At 45.8% G+C, this 21,074-nt stretch overlaps 1 protein-coding gene across 1 annotated transcript in view; it reads right to left on the reverse strand.

The window, feature by feature from the left end:
• Positions 1-20,745, reverse strand: part of G2E3 (G2/M-phase specific E3 ubiquitin protein ligase) — a 64,867-nt gene extending 44,122 nt beyond the window's left edge. The window contains exons 1-3 of the mRNA XM_030559351.1: positions 20,592-20,745; positions 13,429-13,530; positions 11,424-11,486 (exon numbers count right to left, since the gene is read on the reverse strand). Coding sequence (XP_030415211.1) covers positions 11,424-11,460 — 37 coding nt within the window. The 5' untranslated portion in view covers positions 11,461-11,486; positions 13,429-13,530; positions 20,592-20,745. The remainder of the gene's footprint in view (positions 1-11,423; positions 11,487-13,428; positions 13,531-20,591) is intronic.
• Between the last annotated feature and the right edge of the window lie 329 nt (positions 20,746-21,074).

Consider the following 21,074-nt stretch of genomic DNA (forward strand, 5'->3'; position numbering starts at 1 on the left):
AAACAGCTGGAACTCCAGAGGGAAGCCCACCGACAGGCCATGGAATTAGAAATGGCTAAGCAAAACACAGCCAACCCTAATAACCCTGCGCCAATGATTGTTCCACAGCACAGGAAATTTCCCACCTACAAGGCAGGTGATGACACCGAGGCCTTCTTGGAAAATTTTGAAAGAGCCTGTCTTGGGTACAGCATCCCTGAAGACCAGTACATGGTAGAATTGAGGCCACAGCTCAGTGGACTTTTAGCAGAGGTGGCAGCTGAAATGCCTAAAGAGAACAAGAACGACTATAAACTTTTTCAAACCAAGGCCAGAATCAGAATGGGGATAACCCCAGATCATGCCCGTCGGCGTTTCAGAACCCAAAAGTGGAAACCAGAAGTGTCATTTCCCAAACACGCCTACTACGTTGGGAAAAATTATGAGGCCTGGATATCAGGACACAATGTTAAAACCTTGGAAGAACTGCACCTCCTCATACAAATGGAGCAGTTCTTGGATGGTGTTCCTGAGGACATAACACGGTACATACAAGATGGAAAACACAAAAATCTCGCTGAGGCGGGGGAGATTGGAGCCAGATGGATGGAACTGGCAGAAAGCAAGAAAGCTACGGTCAAGGGGAACGAATACCCCAAGGGGCACACCGACCATAAACCCTACAACCGAGGACAGCCAAGGACCCCACATACAACCCAAGTAAAGCCACAGACGCCCTATTCTTTCACCTCACCAGTCTCCAGTAACTCACCTCGGCCCAGTGACCCATCAGATGGAAGATGCTTTAAGTGTAATGAACTGGGACATATCAAGGCCAACTGTCCCAAGAACACCATGCGAGTGCAATTCATTACACCACCATCACACCAAAGATCCCCAGGCCCGGATGCCTCTCAAATACCCGTGGAGCGAAGGGAAAATTTGAGAGTAGGAGGAAAGAAGGTTACTGCGTGGAGAGACACGGGGGCACAAGTGTCAGCTATCCACCAATCCTTCGTTGACCCCAAATTCATCAACCCAAAGGCCAAAGTTACAATTTACCCCTTCATGTCACAAGCTGTAGACTTGCCTACAGCTCAACTGCCTGTCCAGTACAAAGGCTGGTCAGGAATGTGGACTTTTGCAGTCTATGACAATTATCCTATCCCCATGCTACTGGGGGAAGACTTGGCCAATCAGGTGAAGCGGGCCAAGAGAGTGGGAATGGTTACACGTAGCCAAACCAGGCAAGCTTCCAGACCCATTCCTGTTCCTGAGCCGTCCACAGAGGCCCCGTCTGTGTTACCAGAGACCCAGACAGAGGTAGTGGACCCGGATTCCATGCCAACCACTGAAACAGCCACAGCACCTCCAGTCCCAGGCCCGGAACTGGAACAGCAACCCGCACCAGCAATTGCAACCACATCTTCAAACTCAACGCCAGAGGGCGCAAGCGAGCCAGAACTGGCAGAAGCAACATACAGCCATACCCAAAAGGCTCAGCCAGAGCCTGAAATACCCTCAGGTGCACCAGCGGAGAGCGGTTCACCAGCAATGGAAACCACCCCATCACCTACATTGCTTCCAGAGGGACCAAGCCCAAGTCCACAGTCTGAGGAAGAACTGGTGACCACAGCCTCAAGGGAACAGTTCCAGACCGAGCAGGAAGCAGATGACAGCCTTCAGAAAGCTTGGGCGGCGGCGCGGAGCACCCCACCGCCTCTCAGCTCTTCTAATCAATCCTGGTTTGTTATGGACCAAGGACTTTTATACAAGGAAATTCTTTCTGGTGGACACCGGGAAGAATGGCAGCCGCAAAAACAGTTGGTGGTTCCAACTAAGTACCGGGGGAAGCTCTTAAGCTGAGCCCATGATCATCCCAGTGGCCATGCTGGGGTGAACAGAACCAAGGACCGGTTGGGGAAGTCCATCCACTGGGAGAGGATGGGCAAGGACGTTGCCAAGTATGTTCGGTCTTGTGAGGTGTGCCAAAGAGTGGGAAAACCCCAAGACCAGGTCAAGGCCCCTCTCCAGCCACTCCCCATAATTGAGGTCCCATTTCAGCGAGTAGCTGTGGAATTCTGGGCCCTTTCCCAAAAAAGACGCCCAGAGGAAAGCAGTACGTACTGACTTTAGTGGACTTTGCTACCCGATGGCCGGAAGCAGTAGCTCTAGGCAACACCAGGGCTAACACTGTGTGCCTGGCCCTAACAGACATCTTTGCCAGGGTAGGTTGGCCCTCCGACATCCTTACAGATTCAGGGTCTAACTTCCTGGCAGGGACCATGGAAAACCTGTGGGAAACTCATGGCGTGAATCACTTGGTTGCCACCCCGTACCACCATCAAACCAATGGCCTGGTGGAAAGGTTCAATGGAACTTTGGGGGCCATGATACGAAAATTCATCAACGAATTCTCCAGTAATTGGGACCTAGTGTTGCAGCAGTTGCTGTTTGCCTACAGGGCTGTACCACATCCCAGTTTAGGGTTTTCACCATTTGAACTTGTGTATGGTCACGAGGTTAAGGGGCCATTACAGTTGGTGAAGCAGCAATGGGAGGGGTTTACGCCTTCTCCAGGAACTAACATTCTGGACTTTGTAAGCAACCTACAAAGCACCCTCCGACACTCTTTAGCCCTTGCTAGAGAGAACCTAAAGGATGCTCAGGAAGAGCAAAAGGCCTGGTATGACAGACATGCCAGAGAACGTTCCTTCAAGGTAGGAGACCAGGTAATGGTCTTGAAGGCGCAACAGGCCCATAAGATGGAAGCATCATGGGAAGGGCCATTCACGGTCCAAGAGCGCCTGGGAACTGTGAACTACCTCACAGCATTTCCCAATTCCTCACTAAAGCCCAGAGTGTACCATGTTAATTCTCCCAAGCCTTTCTATTCCAGAGACTTACAGGTTTGTCAGTTTACAGTCCAGGGAGATGATGCTGAGTGGCCTGACGGTGTCTACTACGAAGGGAAAAAAGACGGTGGCGTGGAAGAGGTGAACCTCTCAACCACCCTGGAACGTCTGCAGCGGCGACAAATCAAGGAGCTGTGCACTAGCTTCGCCCCATTGTTCTCAGCCACCCCGGGACGGACTGAACGGGCATACCACTCCATTGACACAGGTAATGCTCACCCCATTAGAACCCCACCCTACCGGGTGTCTCCTCACGCCCAAGCTGCTATAGAACGGGAGATCCAGAACATGCTACAGATGGGTATAATCCGCTCATCTACCAGTGCATGGGCATCTCCAGTGGTTCTGGTACCCAAACCAGATGGGGAAATACGCTTTTGCGTGGACTACCGTAAGCTAAATGCGGTAACTCGTCCAGACAACTATCCAATGCCACGCACCGATGAGCTATTGGAGAAGTTGGGACATGCCCAGTTCATCTCTAAAATAGACTTAACCAAAGGGTACTGGCAAGTACCGCTAGATGAACCTGCCAAGGAGAGGTCAGCATTCGTCACCCATGCGGGGGTGTATGAATTCAATGTCCTTCCTTTCGGCCTTCGAAATGCACCCGCCACCTTCCAGAGGCTGGTAGATGGTCTACTAGCAGGACTGGGAGAATTTGCAGTTGCCTACCTCGATGATGTGGCCATTTTTTCAGACTCCTGGCCCGAACACCTGCTACACCTGGAAAAGGTCTTTGAGCGCATCAGGCAGGCCGGACTAACTGTTAAGGCCAAAAAGTGTCAAATAGGCCAAAACAGAGTGACCTACCTGGGGCACCAGGTGGGTCGAGGAACCATAAACCCCCTACAGGCCAAGGTGGATGCTATCCAAAAGTGGCCTGTCCCAAGGTCAAAGAAACAGGTCCAATCCTTCTTAGGCTTGGCCGGATACTACAGGCGATTTGTACCACACTACAGCCAAATCGCTGCCCCACTGACCGACCTGACCAAAAAGACCCAGCCAAATGCAGTTAAGTGGACTGATGAGTGTCAAAAGGCCTTTACCCAACTTAAGGCGACGCTCATGTCTGACCCTGTACTCAGGGCCCCGGACTTTGACAAGCCATTCCTAGTAACCACGGATGCATCTGAGCGTAGTATAGGAGCAGTTCTCGTGCAGGAAGCAACGGATCACAACTTCCATCCTGTCATGTTTCTCAGCAAGAAACTGTCTGAGAGGGAAAGTCACTGGTCAGTCAGTGAAAAGGAATGCTATGCCATTGTGTAAGCCCTGGAAAAGCTACGCCCATATGTTTGGGGACGGCGGTTCCAGCTACAAACTGACCATGCTGCGCTAAAGTGGCTTCAGACTGCCAAGGGGAACAACAAGAAACTTCTTCGTTGGAGTTTAGCTCTCCAAGATTTTGATTTTGAAATTCAGCACATCTCAGGAGCTTCTAACAAAGTAGCTGATGCACTCTCCCGTGAGAGTTTCCCAGAATCCAGTAGTTAAAAAGTGTTCTTACCATGCAGAAGTCTGTTAGTTATATACTTAGTGGTATATGTAAAGGTGCATGTGTTGTATTAATCTGTTTATTTTCAAGTTCTAGAAGGAAATCGCCGCCAGTAAGCTTCCCCACTGTCTGCAATTTGGGGGGTGTGTCATAAACAGATAGCTAAGGGTTAATGTCTCTTTCACCTGAAGCACCTGACCAGAGGACCAATCAGGAAACCGGATTTTTTTCAACTCTGGGTGGAGGGAAGTTTGTGTCTGAGTCTTTGTTTTCTGTCTGCCTGCTTTCTCTGAGCTTTGGAGAAGTATTTCTGCTTTCTAATCTTCTGTTTCCACGTTGTGAGTACCAAAGAGTTTGTTTCTTTTGTATTTACATGAATATAGTGCTGGAGTGCTTTGATTTGTATTCTTTTTGAATAAGGCTGTTTATTCATATTTCTTTTAAGCAATCGACCCTGTATTTGTCACCTTAATACAGAGAGACCATTTGTATGTAATTTTCTTTCTTTTATATAAAGCTTTCTTTTAAGACCTGTTGGAGTTTTCTTTACTGGGAAACTTCAGGGAAGTTAAGTCTGTACTCACCAGGGAATTGGTGGGAGGAAGGAGTCAGAGGGAGATCTGTGTGTGTTGGATTTGTTCGCCTGACTTTGCATACCCTCTGGGTTGGGGGGGGAAGGGAGATTGACTCGGTGATTCTGGTTTCCAGGACTGGGAACGGAGAGGGGGAGTCACTCTGTTTGGATTCGCAGAGCTTGTGTCTGTGTATCTCTCCAGGAGCACCTGGAGGGGGGAAGGGGAAAAGGATTATTTCCCTTTGTTGTGAGACTCAAGGGATTTGGGTCTTGGGGTCCCCAGGGAAGGTTTTTCAGGGGGACCAGAGTGCCCCAAAACACTCTAAATTTTTGGGTGGTGGCAGCAAGTACCAGGTCCAAGCTGGTAACTAAGCTTGGAGGTTTTCATGCTAACCCCCATATTTTGGACGCTAAGGTCCAAATCTGGGACTAAGGTATGACAGGTGGTATCTTTAATATTATGTCAGTTGACTGTCTAAACACTATGGTGAGTTGTACATTACAAATGTGTAGAGTAATTGATATCTGAATATAAACACATTGTACCCAACTATTTTTGTAGAACTATAATGAATATATTGATGATCTCAATAACATAATAAGATCAATGGAAAGAATCATTACTTACCTGTTAGTAGCTGTGGTTCTTGGAGATGTTCTGCACATGTAGATCCCACTTATGGTGTCCATTTGCCCCAGCAAAGGAGTTCAGAACATTTTCACTAGCAGTGTCCAAAAGGGGGTCACACATGCCCTGAGGGCATAAATGGCACAGCAACCCCAACTGCCACTCAGTTCCTTCATCTCCCAGAATCCTCATTTGTAAGACTTTGAGCTGCCGGTATGGAGGGCGGGTCATGGGATCTACATGTGAAGAACATCTCAAAGAACCCCTGTTACTATATAAGTAACTGGTCTTTAAGGAGGTGGAAGTTAGAAGTTATCTGTAAAGAGACTGCAAAATAGCTCTTCCAAAATGGGCATCAGATCTTGAAACTGTGACTTAATAATGTTTTGTAAGCATATGAGCTGAAGACCAGGTAATTGTTCTATGTATTTCTGATACTGGAACCCAACTTTAGCATGCTATTGAGGCTGTTTGCATTCTGGTGGAGTGAGTTTGCATGTTTGGTGGAGGACTCTTATTAATATCATGAGCAGTTCTAATACAATCCATACCCATTCGAGCCATCCCTTTTGATTTATTATCATAAACAAAGAAAAAAGTCTTGGCATTTTACCAAAAGATCTAGTGCTACCTAGGTAATACAATGGTGACCTCACATCTAATGTATATAATTTTGCAAGTGAAGGTGGTTTTGGAAAAAAGCTGGAAAATGACTGCATCGATTGATATGAAAATTTGAGTACTTTAGGAATAAAAGATGGATGTGGTCTCATAGTTACTCTATCCATGTTAAAAAAAATGTATGGAGGATTTATCATTAGGGATTGTAATTTGCTTATTCTACATGCCGACGTAATTACCACCAGGAATGCTACCTTCACTGTCTGTAGATGAATTGGACAATTTGATAGAAGTTCAAGGAGATCAACTGCAAGTGGGCCACAAGTGAAGAAAGCATTAAATTTGAAGTTCCATGCTGGAGCAGTGTCTCTCACAGGAGGAAAAATGTGGGGAAAAATTTTCATAAACCTATTCACTGATTGATAAAGTTTCACCTCCCTCTTCTGGAGGATGAAATGTGGATATCACTGCCAAATAGACTTTGATTGAAGAGATATATTTAAAGCATCTGTCACTATCTAAGAGGTAATCTATTATTGGAACAGAACTCTGACATGGAGCCTAGAGATCTTCTGCCAGATCCAATATTCCTTCATTAATAGTTAACGCAACCCTGCTCTGGGATGCTGGCTGTAGAATATCAAAGGGTTTATATATACTTTTTCCTGAACTGTCTCCAAAGGAACTTCTAGTGTTTTTGCCATATGCTTCAATAATTCCTGGAAAGTTTTAAAATCATCAGCTGAAAGATGTGTAGTCTGTGACATGGTTCCATCAGGTAAGGAAGAAGAACGGATTGTCCTGATGGGCTGGTATTTCACCATCACTTAAAATTTGTTATTCCTCTGTATTTTGAACTCAGTGAAGAGAGTGATCAGACTTATAAGAGTTTGCAGCAGGTGACCCATGATTAGATCCTGTCTGTTGTGGGAATATTGTTCCTGAAATGGACAATATCGAGAACCAATATGGCCACTTGGGAAAGGGACATTGTGGCCCTTTTGGAGGGAACCAAGGGGCATAGTGAGAATTACCATTTCATAGAACCATAGCCTTGAAGGTGAGAAGGGAACAACATGTACATTGCAGGCCACAAAACCTTACCCACCCACTCCTGTAATAGACCCACTATGTCTGGCTGAGTTACTCAAGTCCTCAAATCATGATTTAAAGACTTCAAGTTACAAAGAGTTTAAACCTGCAAGTTACCTGTGCCCCATGCTGCAGAGGAAGGCAAACCCTGCTGCCCCCCAAGGTCTCTGGCAATCTGACCTGGGGGAAATTCCTTCCTGACCCCAAATATAGTGATTAGTTGGACCCTAAGCATATGGTCAAAACCCACCAGCCAGACACCTGGGAAAGAATTCTCTGTAGTAACTCAGCCCTCCCCATCTAGTGTCCCATCAACAGCCATTGGAGTTATTTGCTGCTAGTAGCTGCAGAATGACTACATGCTTGTAGGGAGGCCCATCATACCATCCTCTCCATAAACTTATCAAGCTCAGTCTTGAAGGCAGTAAGGTTTTTTGCCCACTCTGCTCCCCTTAGAAGGCAGTTCTTGAACTCCACTCCACTAATGGTTAGAAACCTTCACCTAATTTCAAGCCTAAAATTGTTGATGGTCAGTTTATATCCACTTGTCCTTGTGTCCACATGGGCGCTTAACTTAAATAACTCCTCTCCCTCCCTGGTATATTTATAGAGAGCAGTCATATCTCCTGTCAGCCTTCTTTTGGTTACACTAAACAAACCAAGATCTTTGAGTCTCCTCTCATAAGGTAGGTTTTTCCATTCTTCAGATCTCTTAGTAGCCCTTCTCTGCACCTGTTCCAGTCTGAATTCACCTTTCTTAAACATCGGACAACAGAACTGCATACAGTATTCCATATGAGGTCTCGCCCAGTGCCTTATACAATGGTACTAACACTTCCCTGTCTTTGCTGGAAATACCTCATTTGATGCATCCTAGGACTGCATTAGCCTTTTTCACAGCTGCATCATATTAGCGGCTCATAGTCATCCTATGATCAACCAAAACACCCAGGTATTTCTCCTCCTCTGTCATTTCCAACTGTAAGTCCCTAGCTTGTAGCAGAAATTCTTGTTGTTAGTCCTGAAGCGCGTGACCTTGCACTTTGCACTATTAAATTCTTCCCACTTCTATTACTCAGTTTTCAAGGACCTCCAGATCTTCTTGCATGATATTCCGGTCCTCCTCTGTATTAGCAATACCTCCCAACTTTGTGTCATCCACAAATTTTATTAGCATACTGTCACTTTTTGTGCCACAGTCATTATTAAAAATGTTAAATAAGATATGAATGGTCTTGGGGCCAGAGAAACTCCACTAGTAACCTCCCTCCAGCCTGACAGTTCACCTCTCAGTATGACCCATTGTAGTCGCCTCTTTAAGAAGTTTCTTATCCACCTTTCAATTCTCATATTAATCCCCATCTTTTACAATTTAACTAATAATTTTCCATGTGAAACTGTATCAATAGTCTTTTTGAAATCCAGGTAGATTAGATGTACTGTGTTTCCTTTGTCTTTAACAAAAAACAGTTATCTTCTCAAAGATCTGGCACGATCTACCTTTTGTAAAACCATGTTGTATTTTATTCCAATTACTGTTTGCCTCTATATCCTTAACTATTTTCTCTTTTAAAATTTGTTCCAAGACCTTGCATACAATTGAGGTCAAACTAACAGGCATCTTTAGGTCTATTAGCAGGCTCTTGTTCATATGCCTCCCTAAACTTTTCTTTCTGTCCGTTTGACTTCCTCTGTGGTGGAAGACTCCCGCCAGAGTCTATAGAGGAATCAGAAGCCATGACAGGAGATTGAAGAATTTGAGTGGGTGTTAAATCCTTAATTGTACTGACATGTTGGTTCAAAGATATTTTCATTAGCTGCACCATGGTTTTCTTTTTGAGGAGGGGCTCTGTCTAGTACTGAGATCAGGAAACCACCAGAATTGGTGACTTAGGTGCTGGAGTGACCCTAAGGTCTAGAGAAGACACATAAGAAGCTTTTGGAGCTGCAAATTTAGTTGTAAAAGGTCCCTGCAAAAAAACACTGGTGCACAGCAGACTTTGATCAAAGCTGCCAGTGCTGACAAGGAAAGCATTGCAGAAGACTGTCCTGGGTACTCTGATGCTGAGAGTGACGGTGCTGCTGAAGCCAGTGCTTATGAGAAGGAAGTCACATGACTCTTTGAGCTCTTCTTTCCTTGAGATCTTTTAACTGAAGAAGTAGAGGAAGGTTTCTGTATCAGCTCTGTGCAGAGGTGCATCATGGCAGCACTCTTCTGCACTCTTAGCACAGATCCTTTGAAGAACTCTGCACTCCCGGCAGCAAAGAGAGCGCTTGGTGCCAGGAAACAGAGTCAGACTCTCTGAGCCCTTGGAGATCAAGGGTCTCCGACTGCACCAATGGACCTGAATCTTTTTTAATTGCTCCTGAATTAGGTGTTACGCTTCTGGTGACAGAAGCCTTGGAAAGATGAGCTGGGAAAACAGAAGCCTCTGTATCAGGTCTGTGCCGAGTCAGACATAACTCTAATGGACCTTTCCCTTTAAGATAAAGCTTCAGTTTGGACTACCACTCCTTGTGTGCGCACTTCTTGAAGGAGTTGCAAACTGCACACTTAACCATGACAGATTCCTCACCCAGACAGTAAAGACATCTGTTGCGATCTCCCCACAGGAGGACATGGCTTGAAGCCGTGGCTCTGACACAAGCGATTTTTTTTTTTGTGACCTACTGAGAACATGCTACTTGAAACAGTAACAAGCAAGTTAGTAACTAAGCATAAACAAATTATTAAGTAACAAGATTACTACAAAGGGACACTATGTTGTTCTGACTTTGCCTCATGATAAGAAGGAACTTTGTGGTGGTTGCTGTACCCTTTAAGCCCTGGGGAAAGGGGACACAAGGCCACGAAGAGCATATGCGTGACCCCTATTGGCAATGGTAGAATAGAAAACATTTTCACCTGTGATGGGGCACATGGAGACCAGAAATGGGATCCACAGTGCAGTAACTTGAAGACCTGTGTTACTACTTTTTAGTTCATTGCTTTTTCATATGTATGTGTGGCAATCATTCAGCAATACACGATTCAGTGTAAGGGGTTTCATTGACTGCATTAAGTCACATTTTAGAAATGCTCATACAATGTACAAGTGTTTCGAAATAGATCCATTAGCAAATTCAAGAACACCTCGGATTTAACAAACACAAAAACAAACTACTAAGGTTACCAAGAAATTCACAAAACTAACAAAAACTAACAAAGCTAAAAACAGACAAATTAATTTCAAATACCTTAATTCTGACCCGCAGTAGAAATAAATTAAACATAATTACAGGAAGCCTTTATCAAAATTAGGGAAATAAGTCATCAAGAATATCATGCAACCCTGAACTCACTCTGAAGGGAATCATGTTTCAACACACAATTTTACTACTGAAATTTCACCCATTCTTTTAAAACATTGTATTACCAAGCCACATGCTGGAGTCACACTGTTGAATTTAAATTGAAATCCTACATTAAAATAATTGCCTTTTTATTGCAGCTAGGGTGACCAGATTTTTATAGAGACAGTCCCGATTTTGGGGGCTTTTTCTTATATAGGCACCTATTACACCCCCCAACCCCATCCCAATTTTTTACACTTGCTATCTGGTCACCCTAACTGCAGCATCTACAAGTTCTGTAAATGTTTAAATACAGTAAGTTAGCTAAATCAGTGGTTCTCAACCAGGAATACGTGTACCTCGGGGGGGAGGGGGGAGGTATGCAGAGGTCTTCCACGGGATACATCAACTCATCTAGATGTTTGCCTAGTTTTGCAATAGGCTACATAAAAAGCTCTAGCAAAGTCAGCACAAACCAAAATTTCATACAGACAATGACTTGTTTAGACTGCTCTATATTCTATACACTGAAATGTAAGTACAATATTTCTATTCCAATTGATTTATTTTATAATTACATGGTAAAAATGAGAAAGTAAGAATTTTTTCAGTAATAGTGTGCTGTGACACTTTTGTATTTTGATATTTGATTTTGTAAGCAAGCAGTCTTTAAGTAAGGTGAAACTTGGGGGTAAGCAAGCCAAATCAGACCACTGAAATGGGTACAGTAGTCTGGAAAGGCTGAGAGCCACTGTGCTAAATCATTTAAATAGCCTTACTTACCTGGGCTTTGGAAGTGGCAGAGGGTATTTTCATTCATTCTATTACCTTTCTTCTAGCTGTTTACTATGGAAATTAAAAACAAGATGTCAAAGTATTCAGTTTGTTGAGGATGGTACATTGCATTTTACTGTATTTAATCCAATTTTATTTTAAACTCAACAAGTTGAGAGACTAAATCACCTACTTCTAAATGTTTCCTTTTACAATGCTTCCAAGATGGCCTCAAAGTCCTAAAAAAATTAAAATTTACTTATCTTTCACTCTGAAAGGTAAAAGTTGAAAAGGATAAAGGCTGAAAAGGTGAAATCTGATCTCCCCTTTGAAATCTGATCTTTTGTGTTTTATGCTATACTATACAGCATTTCTCAAACTGGGGATCCCGACCCAAAAGAGAGTCACAAGGTTATTGTAGAGGGGTTGCAGTATTGCCAACCTTACTTCTGTGCTGCCTTCAGAGCTGGGCAGCCAGAGAGCAGCGGCTGCTGGCCAGGCACCCAGCTCTGAAGACAGCACCGCCAGCAGCAGCACAGAAGGGTGACATGGTATGGTACTGCCACCCTTACTTCTGTGCTGCTGATGGCAGTGGCACTGCCTTCAGAGCTGAGTGGCCAGAGAGCGGTGGCTGCTGGCTGAGCACCCAGCTCTGAAGCCAGTGCCAGCGGGGGGTTGTCACTCTTTTGGGAGGAGCAGGGGGTTCATCATGAGCTTTACAAGATTATATTTTGCCATTTTCAAATACATGTTCATGCTTTGTTACATACAACATCATGAAATGCAAGATTTTAAAAAAATGCTATGACAGGGAAATTTACAAAAATGGACTGTGAATTTGGTAGGGTTCTAACAATAACATTAAGGCAATTTGCCTCTGACTTCCCCAGCATTTGGGAACCCAAACCATGAACAAGTTTTATTTCCTCTTCCCAAAGATACTTTTACAAACACGCTGTCAAAGACCTTGCAGTTTGCCTATCAAACTAGTGAACTATGCATTTAAATGCAAATTTGTTCTCAATTAAAATTAACTGACAAGATTTCAGTTTCTGCAAAAAACACCACACAACACACTGGGCCACACTCTTCCCTGATGTAATTCACTGGACTTTAGTGGAGTTACACCAGGAAGAAATCTGTTCCATTTTGTTAATATTTACTACAGCATTTCCCAAAATGTGGGATGCGAAGTAGCAGCTGTGGAGGAAGGTAGGGTATGGATAGGCCTTAATTGTTCTCCAGAACTTTTAGCTATTATGCTTAGGAAGAAAACTTGATCCAAGTATAACTGATGCAGTGGTGTCTCCCTGAAGCTGCAGATAGTGTGGATTAGATTTAAGGTATGAACTGTCCCAATCATTTAAAAATGATCAATACACACAACAAAGTTGAGGAATATCACATTATGAAGATCTACAGACAGTGACCGATTATTTTGGATAGACCAGTTCACATTTTACACCACTGTAGGGCTAAAGGCAGTTAACTTCATTTTCCTTACTAAGGGCTCAGCTTCCAAATATCTGGGAAATGCTGGTTGACTGAACAAGAAACATGCAACAAAGCTTAAAACTATAGCCACTCTTCAAGGAGCTGCTGGCAATACACATGGGAAGAAAACTGTGTAACATTTCTAGGAATCAGAAGAAAGACATAGAAGAGGCCTATTGGGTCATGTAATCCATCTGCTGGTGCAGGAATATCTATAGAAGTGAAGGCTTGTGCTTGGAATAATCTGAAATCACTAGTTATACAACTGAATGTGTCAACCTTTTTATTCAATCTCATTTTATTTTAATACTTTTAGACAATTTTAACTTCAGGTTATACACCTACATACTGTATATCACAATTATTATGCCCTTACGCTGCCAAACAAATCAGCTAATCAAGACTGGCAGAAATGGCATCAAGTGACAATTTAACTGAATCTGATAATCTACAACAAAGTTATTTTTCCCACCCTTCTTTGGTGACGGAGTCAAGAACAGAGATTAAAACAGTATCTTACCTCTTTGGAACTTCTCTTGAAAGATGTTTTTTCTCACTCAGCAATGGCCACTGGCACACTCAAGGTCTTCAATCTTCTAGGGCACTCAAACTGAGGGACCATCTGTACAGGTAAAGAGGATCCCAGATGTCAGTACCCTATGGCTTAATGAAATGGTGAAAAATCCTGATAGATAGAGGGAGCTTTGGTTTGGTTGGCAATGAAAAGCACAAATGCCAGAACTTAATATTTCATTCTCTCTTCTGGGTTGGGGAGGAGAAGAGGAGGAACTGGCTACCAAAAGCAGTGGGTTGCTCTCTTATCTCAGTGCAGCGTGCCTGGAGTTTTTAATTCACAGATTAAGGATCTGTGAGAGCAAAACCTTGCCTGTGCACAAAGCCCCCAACCACAGTGGGGGTTCCACACAGATGCAAAGGTTTTCCTGCATGGATCTAGTTGCAGGATTGGAGTCTAAATCATTGCCCACTGGGTACAAAAGTGAGACAGTAGCCAACTATTTTGCCTGAATTATTGTATCCTCAAGTCTGCCACTAATTTTGAAATCAAATACTTCCCACATTTAATCAACAGCTGAAGTCTATAAGAAATGGGAACGTGCAGGCAATGGGTAAGATGGCTCCTAAGGACTGTACCTTTAATACAGAAACAAAAGTTGTTTTAAAAAATGAAATTGGTTTACAATACCTTGCAATTGGAGTCTACTTCCTAGAGAACTATGTTTACTTGGGGAAAAAAACAACTAAACCTAAGGAAATGCTAGACAAGTTAGTACATAGTAAGTGATTTAACTTGTTTTTGTGCTACTGGTCTTCCAATATTTTAGTGTCATGCCTACCTACAATTACTATATACCAAACCTCAAAAACAGCCCATACTTATGGCACCTCTCTAATGCTAGCTACTACATTGTTCTCCAGAATCTAAGCTATCGGTTTCAAAATAAAAGGCAAGTCCACATTACAAAATTAAGTCGACGGAAGTTGCATCAACGTACATCTGTCGCAGTTAAGTCGCTTTTGCATGGCCACACTACACTTGTGTCAGCAGTGTGTGTCCTCACTGGCAGCACTTGCACTGATGCAGAGAGCAGTCCACTGTGGGTAGTTATCACACTGTGCAACTCGCCATCATCTAATGTAGGGTGTTTTGGGAAAGGTTTCCAATGCCTCATGGAAGCAAACAAGTTGAACAGGGGTGACTGGGAACATGGTTTCAACATTCCATGATGCTGTTTTCTCCATCTCATAATTTTATCTGCATCCCATAATGTTTTGGCCTCTTTTCAAAAGCAAGCTCACGTGTCAGCCATCTCTGTGAAAAGCATGGATCCTGAACAGCTATGCACTACTGTGTGTACAATGCACCTGATCCCACAACAGAACCATGGCAACATGACAACTCCTTGGAGGCTAGCTTGCTGTGAGACACAGCACATTCAAGATTATTGCAGGCATTCACAGAGCAGCTGCAGATGGAGGAGCATCAGTTCTGGGCCCAAGAAACAGACACTGACTGGTGGGATGAATTGTTATGTAGGCATGGGATGATGAGCAGTGGCTGCAGAACTTTTGGATGTACAATGCCACATTCCTGAAGTATGTGCAGACCTCGCCCAGTCCTCTGGCACAGCAACACCAAAATGAGAGCAGGCCTGACAGTGGAGAAGCCATGTGTAATCACTGTGTGGGAGCTTGTAACATCATATTGCCTATCATCAGTCGGGAATCAATTTGAGTTGGGAAATCCACCATGAAGGCTGCTATGTTGCAAGTGTGCAAGGCCATTAATTGCATCTTGCTACGAAGGACTATGAATCTGGGCAATGTGCAGGACATAGTGGATGGTTTTGCAGCAGTGGGGTTCCTGAACTGTGGTGGGCAACAGATGGCACACATATCCCTATTTTGGAACTAGACCATCGTGCCAGAGTACATCAACAAAAAGGGCTACTTTTCTACGGTATTGCAAGCTCTGGTGGATCACCGGGGGCATTTTATCGATATCAGTGTGGGATGATCAGGGAGGGTGCATGATGCACAACATCCTTAAGAACACAGGCCTCTACAGAAGGCTGCAAGCAGGGACTTTCCAGACCAGAGGATTACCACTGACAATGTCAAAATGCCAATACTTATCCTGGGAGACCCAGTCTACCCCATTACAACCATGGCTCATGAAGCCGTACACCAGCCACCTCATCAGCAGCAAGGAGTGCTACAGCTACAGCCTCCACAGCTGCAGAATGACATTTTAATGTGCCTTTGGCCATCTGAAAGGCTGGTAGTTGCTGTTACTTATGAGATTAGACCTCAGTATATATATATTCCAATGGTTATAACTGCCAGCTGTGTGCTTCATAATACCGGTGAAGCTAAGGGGAAAAGTTTCTGCTGGGGTGGAGGTGGAAAAGCTGTCTGCTGATTCTGAGCAGCCAGATACTAGGGCTATAAGAAGAGCTCAACATGGAGCTGTATGGCTCAGGGAGGCTTTGAAAGGTCATTTAATAGGCAGGATGTGCATTGCTGTAGCGTGCTCTGCCTGGCTTTGGTTTTTGCACTCCAGTATGAACCTTGTAATAAGTGCTGTGTATGTAGTAATATCAATAGAGCCATTTGCAATGTTGTATTATTTGTGAATGTCAGCCACAGCCAGCATATGTTGTGAATAAAGATGACTTAAATTTCCACAAAGACTTTTATTCCAAACCCATATAGACATATAACTGAATGAAACTTTATAAACACAGGGAAAAAAAAACCTTTGAAGGGGAAAGAACAGCTATTTTCATTTCACAAACACATATACCAATCGTGTCTCTCACACATCAGCATATGCATGGCTCTGATTGTCTGCACTCTCCCCAAGGGTGGAGCAGTAGGGCTCCTGCAGCAGCCCCGGACTTCACATGGAATTTGGGGAGGGTGGGGTTTAGGGAGATGTGAGAATGCAGTTGTCCATGGGCTGCAGAGAGAGGCGAGCACAGGTCTGTTGAACCTGTAGGTGAACAAGAGTCACCAGCATGTCTGTTTCCTGCTTGAGAAGTGCTAGCTTCTCCTGCTGCACGTCTCTCTCCTTTTCCTGTGCTTTTCTCCTCTCTGCTTTATTCCCGTTGAGTCTGTCTGCGAGGGTGAACCTTTAAGCCCAGTCCTTCATAGGCAAAGCAAGAGAGGCTTGCAGGATCTCCTGAAACATGTCATCACGTGTCCTCTTCCTTCTTCTTATCTGGCTGGAGCTGCTCTGCCGTGTGTCGATGGAGAGCACTTCAAGGCCACATTTCAAGCTGCAAAAGATAGAATAGTACTTCTGTGCATTGACTGTATTCACAAGATAAATGGAAACTTGGTATACTCAACTTACTCCCCTTGATCCACATAAGCTACAAGCACTACATTCTTACTTCTCCTTGGGATTCATAGAGCATGACAGCAGTCCCAGCCATGGTGAGTACAGCTTGGGGATGAGTTGGGATAATGGGAGTGGGGTTTGAGTATATGCAGACTGGGCAACTGAACATTAGCACGATTCTCCACAGCTGAAAAGGAATAGTTCCTGCATGTGTCCGGCTGCAGAACAGGGTCCCTATGCTTCTAGCCTGTGTGCTGCAATGGCGCCTGCTGAATTAATTCCTGAGCGGGGTTGGAAAGTTTCCTGCCGCAGTGGAAGAAATAAGGCAGCCCTCTCTAGAAACTTTTAGTAGGGGATTGCAGACTACCTCCAAGCAAGTTTCCTTAAGATCTCTACGTAGGATTCACGGGACATCCCAGTGCACATAAACAAACTGTTCTGCAGGGCCCCCTCTGCCTAACTGTACAGCAAAATGAGAAGCAGATAGTGAAATAACCAATAGAGGTAGAGTTGCTATCTCTTATTGCATGATTAAAAAAGAGTAAACAAATAGATGTGTTCCTGCAATATCAAAGTGAATTGCATACTTACCAGAGGTTCCTTCCCCTGCATCAGGGTTGCCTATGCTGGACTGTAAGGACGGCTCAGCTGCGTCACTGGATTCCCCCAATGGCCTGTTCCTCATACTCCTCCTCACTACTCACTCCAACTCCCTCGAAGTATCCCCCGGGTCCTTGTGGTGGTGGTAGGGTCTCCGCCGAGGATGGCATGCAGTTCTCTGTAAAAGTGGTTCTGAACCAGCGCAACTGTTAGACTCCCTTGCCTTCTGGTATGCCTGTCATAGTTCCTTGGCTTTCTCACAGCATTGCTGAGGGACCCTCTTGTAGCCTATGTCCTGAGCAATCTGCTCATATATATTGAGGTTCTTCAGCTGCAATGGAGCTGTGCCTGAACAGCCTCTTCTCCCCACAGACCCAGGAGAATCCACCACATCCTGTGTACTCCAGGCAGGAGCATATTAGCAGCATGGAGTCGGTTGCTAAGCAAGCTCTCCAGGCAGACGGAACAGGAAATGGAATTTCAAAAATTCACAGGGCTTTAAAAATGGAGAGACATGTACATGTGTACTTGGCCGCCAGGCAGCTGAGTTCAAAATTGTGACCGGAGCACACACAGTGGGGCACTGTGGAATGCCCCTTGGAGGCTATTAAATTTGACAAAAGTACTGCATCACCCTAACTATGTCAACCTAAGCATTATACCTCTTGTGCAGGTGGAGTTAAGTCAGCATAGCGGGTGACTTACATCAGCGGGAACAACATTTTAGTGTAGATGCTTAGAGTTAGGTTGATGCAAGGAAGCTTATGTCAACCTAACTCTGTAGCATAGATCAGCGGTTCTCAACAGTGGGTCCAAGAACTCTCTCAGGGGGGCTGTGGGGCCCCACGGCTAAAACCCAGAGCCTGATCCCCAGAGCCCTCCACCCCCTAATCAGGGCTGAAGCCAGGAGCCCCAGTGGGGGGCCCATGGGGTAGAAGCCCTGAGCAGAGATGAGGGGACACAGGGGTGTTGCATCCCCTCTCCCCCGAAACTACAGTGCAAGAGCAGGGCAGTCCCAGGGTAGCTCCACACCCGGCACACCTCCTTCTCTCTCCCCCTCCCCGGCCATGTCAGAGGCAAGAAGCCAGAACCAGGCAGTGAGGGACAGCTGCTGCTCTGGCTGGTGCCATTGAGCAGGCAGCCACAGCGTTCCCTTGTTTCCTGCTGCTACAGGGCTTTGAAGCTGCTCCTCAGCTCCCAGCCCCATTTGCTCACGCAGCAGGTAAGAGCCGCCTGGTAGGGGATGCGGCTTCGTGGCTGGCAGAGCTCTCGGGGAACTGGAACCACATGGGAGCCCTCTGGACACACAGCTGTGACCCTCCTCCCTGCACCCTGAGCTACCCCATGCCTGCACACAGCCCTTATCTACCCCTGCCTGCACCCTAAGTTACTCCCCTGCCTGCACACAGCCCTTAGCTACCCCTCTCCCTGAGCAGTTTTTAAACTTTTTGAGCTGAGCCCTTCCCCCTTTGAGTTATCATTTTGGTTGAGCCCCTCCCCCCCCGAACCCCAACCCAGATGGACTAGGTGGCCTGCTGAGATGAGTCAGGGAGTGGAGGTAGCGCTCCCTCCTCAGATCCCGCTGTGCAGAGCTGGCTCAAGCCTCGCTGGCCCCGCCCACCCAAAATAGAAGTCAAATTACATCTGTGCCCAAAGGACCTCCCCCCCAGCCCAGAGTCCCTCCCTCCCACTGGGCCCTGGAGTTTTTATAGCATGTTGTGGGGGGCCTCAGAAAGAAAAAGGTTGAGAACACTTGGTGTAGACCTGGCAGGAGAGCCAACAAACAACAAGTACACTTCACAACTTTTAGCAGTACGGCTGTAGCAACACAGCCATGTCACTAAAAGCTGTGTAGTGTTGACATAGCCAGAATCAAGAAGGAGCCAAGCCCCGCGAGTCTAGTTTAGCCCACTGGCACATTCAAGCACCTTATTTTGAATATTTGCACAGCCTATTGCGAGTGGCATCTTATGTTCGCAATTTAAATGGGTAGAGCTTAGTTTGTGAGACAAGACTGGAAGAGTACGGCCACTTTGTGCCCCACAAGCCGCTCCCCTCTGCATCTGACCCCTGCTATTCACACAGCGGTATTACTGAAGTGACATCATATTTGCATTAAAAGCAGCTTCTGCTCAAGACACCTACTGCAAATTATCATACCCTTGGAGAAAAACACATTCAAAATAAGGCTAAATTGATCTTCTGCAAATTGACAAAGTCTGTTCTTTAATTTCTTAATTTTTATGATTTTAAAATAAAAGAGATGTCAATAAATGAACAAAGGGAAGATGCTTTCCATTCTGTTCAAACAACAAAGTGCTATTTGGGGCTTTCACAGATGCTATTTCAATTCACACGGTGCCCCCTTAATTTAAATATGAAAGACTCTTAAGTTCACATTGTAGTGTGTGACAACATAATGGTAGGTCCTGAAAGAAAGTCACTGGGCTATTTGTTCAGCAAATGATACTCAGACTTCAGGAGAAGTCTCCATGGAGCAGTTTGAAGATTAACAAAAGCTCCTCTGACATCATTCAGTCCAATCTAACAGACCTAAAGAGCATCTTTTAAACGTTTAACATAAAATACAGCCTTTACGCCATATAGCATCTTCCATGAAAGATTCAATCCTCTCAGAGATGCTTCAGTTAGCTTACATAGGGAAAAGGGAGAATTATTTCTGTTGGGGATGCATTATGCGTTTACAATCTCTCTCTCTCGCTCGCTCTCTCTGAGGGGCTTTGCTCTGCCTCTGGGGAGGAGGTTGGACTTCCCCCTTCTGGGGATAGGGTTTTTGTTGTCTCTTCTGCCCCGTGTTCCTTGTTTCCTCCCTGTTGAGGCAGGAGAGGGGGCTGGGGTCCTACCCTGCCTGTTAAACCCTCTTCCCAGCCCGTAGGACGAGGGAGATCGTGGTCTGTGTCAGCGTACGGGCGGCAGTGCCATAGGCCAGAGGACACGAGGTCAATGGGACAACATCCCACCAGGAATAAGGTCGGAAAAGGGGGGAGGGGAGGTGTCGGGGGTAAGGCCGCCCCCCCCCGATAAAATCAGAGGAAGTGGGGGTCCCGGAAGGAGAGCTCCCCCCGGGGATAGAGTCGGAAAAAGGGGGCTCCAGAGGGAGCGCCCTCCCCCCGGGATAGGGCCAGAGGAGGCGCGCCCGGGGATACAGTCGGAAGGCGGGGAGGTCCCGGCGGGAACGGAAAGGGTCCGTTACTCACCCGGCAACTCCGCGAGCAGCATCCCCAGCTCCGAGCCTCACGCCCAAGGCTCAGCAGTGTCATAACCGACACCCGATTCAAACCCCAACATCCGCTGGCGTCCCGGAAGCGAGGCACCAAAGCCCGCCCCGAACCCGGCAGGCTGTCTCGGCCGTCGGCTATTTGCGCGCGGCTGTTGATCGATGTGATCGGCGCTCAGCTTTTGCCGCCTAGCAGCTGGTCACTGTGATGCGCGCTCCTCCTAGCCACCTTCCGAGGAGCCTGACGAGGGGCGCGTCCTGCTGCGTCCCCGGGGGCAGAGCCGGCGCTGGGTAGCGAGAGGCGGGATATGACGCACGGAATCCCAGCAGAGGCGGGGTGAAGGGAGCTGCGAAGCGTCCTGTACCACAGCCCCAACTGGTACTGATGGGACTGCACTTGTGCAAACTGCAGTGCTCGCATTCGTCATCACTACGGCTAAGATTTTGTCACCCATATTTTGAG

Source organism: Gopherus evgoodei, chromosome 4 (genome assembly GCF_007399415.2).
Source record: "Gopherus evgoodei ecotype Sinaloan lineage chromosome 4, rGopEvg1_v1.p, whole genome shotgun sequence".
In the NCBI taxonomy this organism is placed as follows: Eukaryota; Metazoa; Chordata; order Testudines; family Testudinidae; genus Gopherus; species Gopherus evgoodei.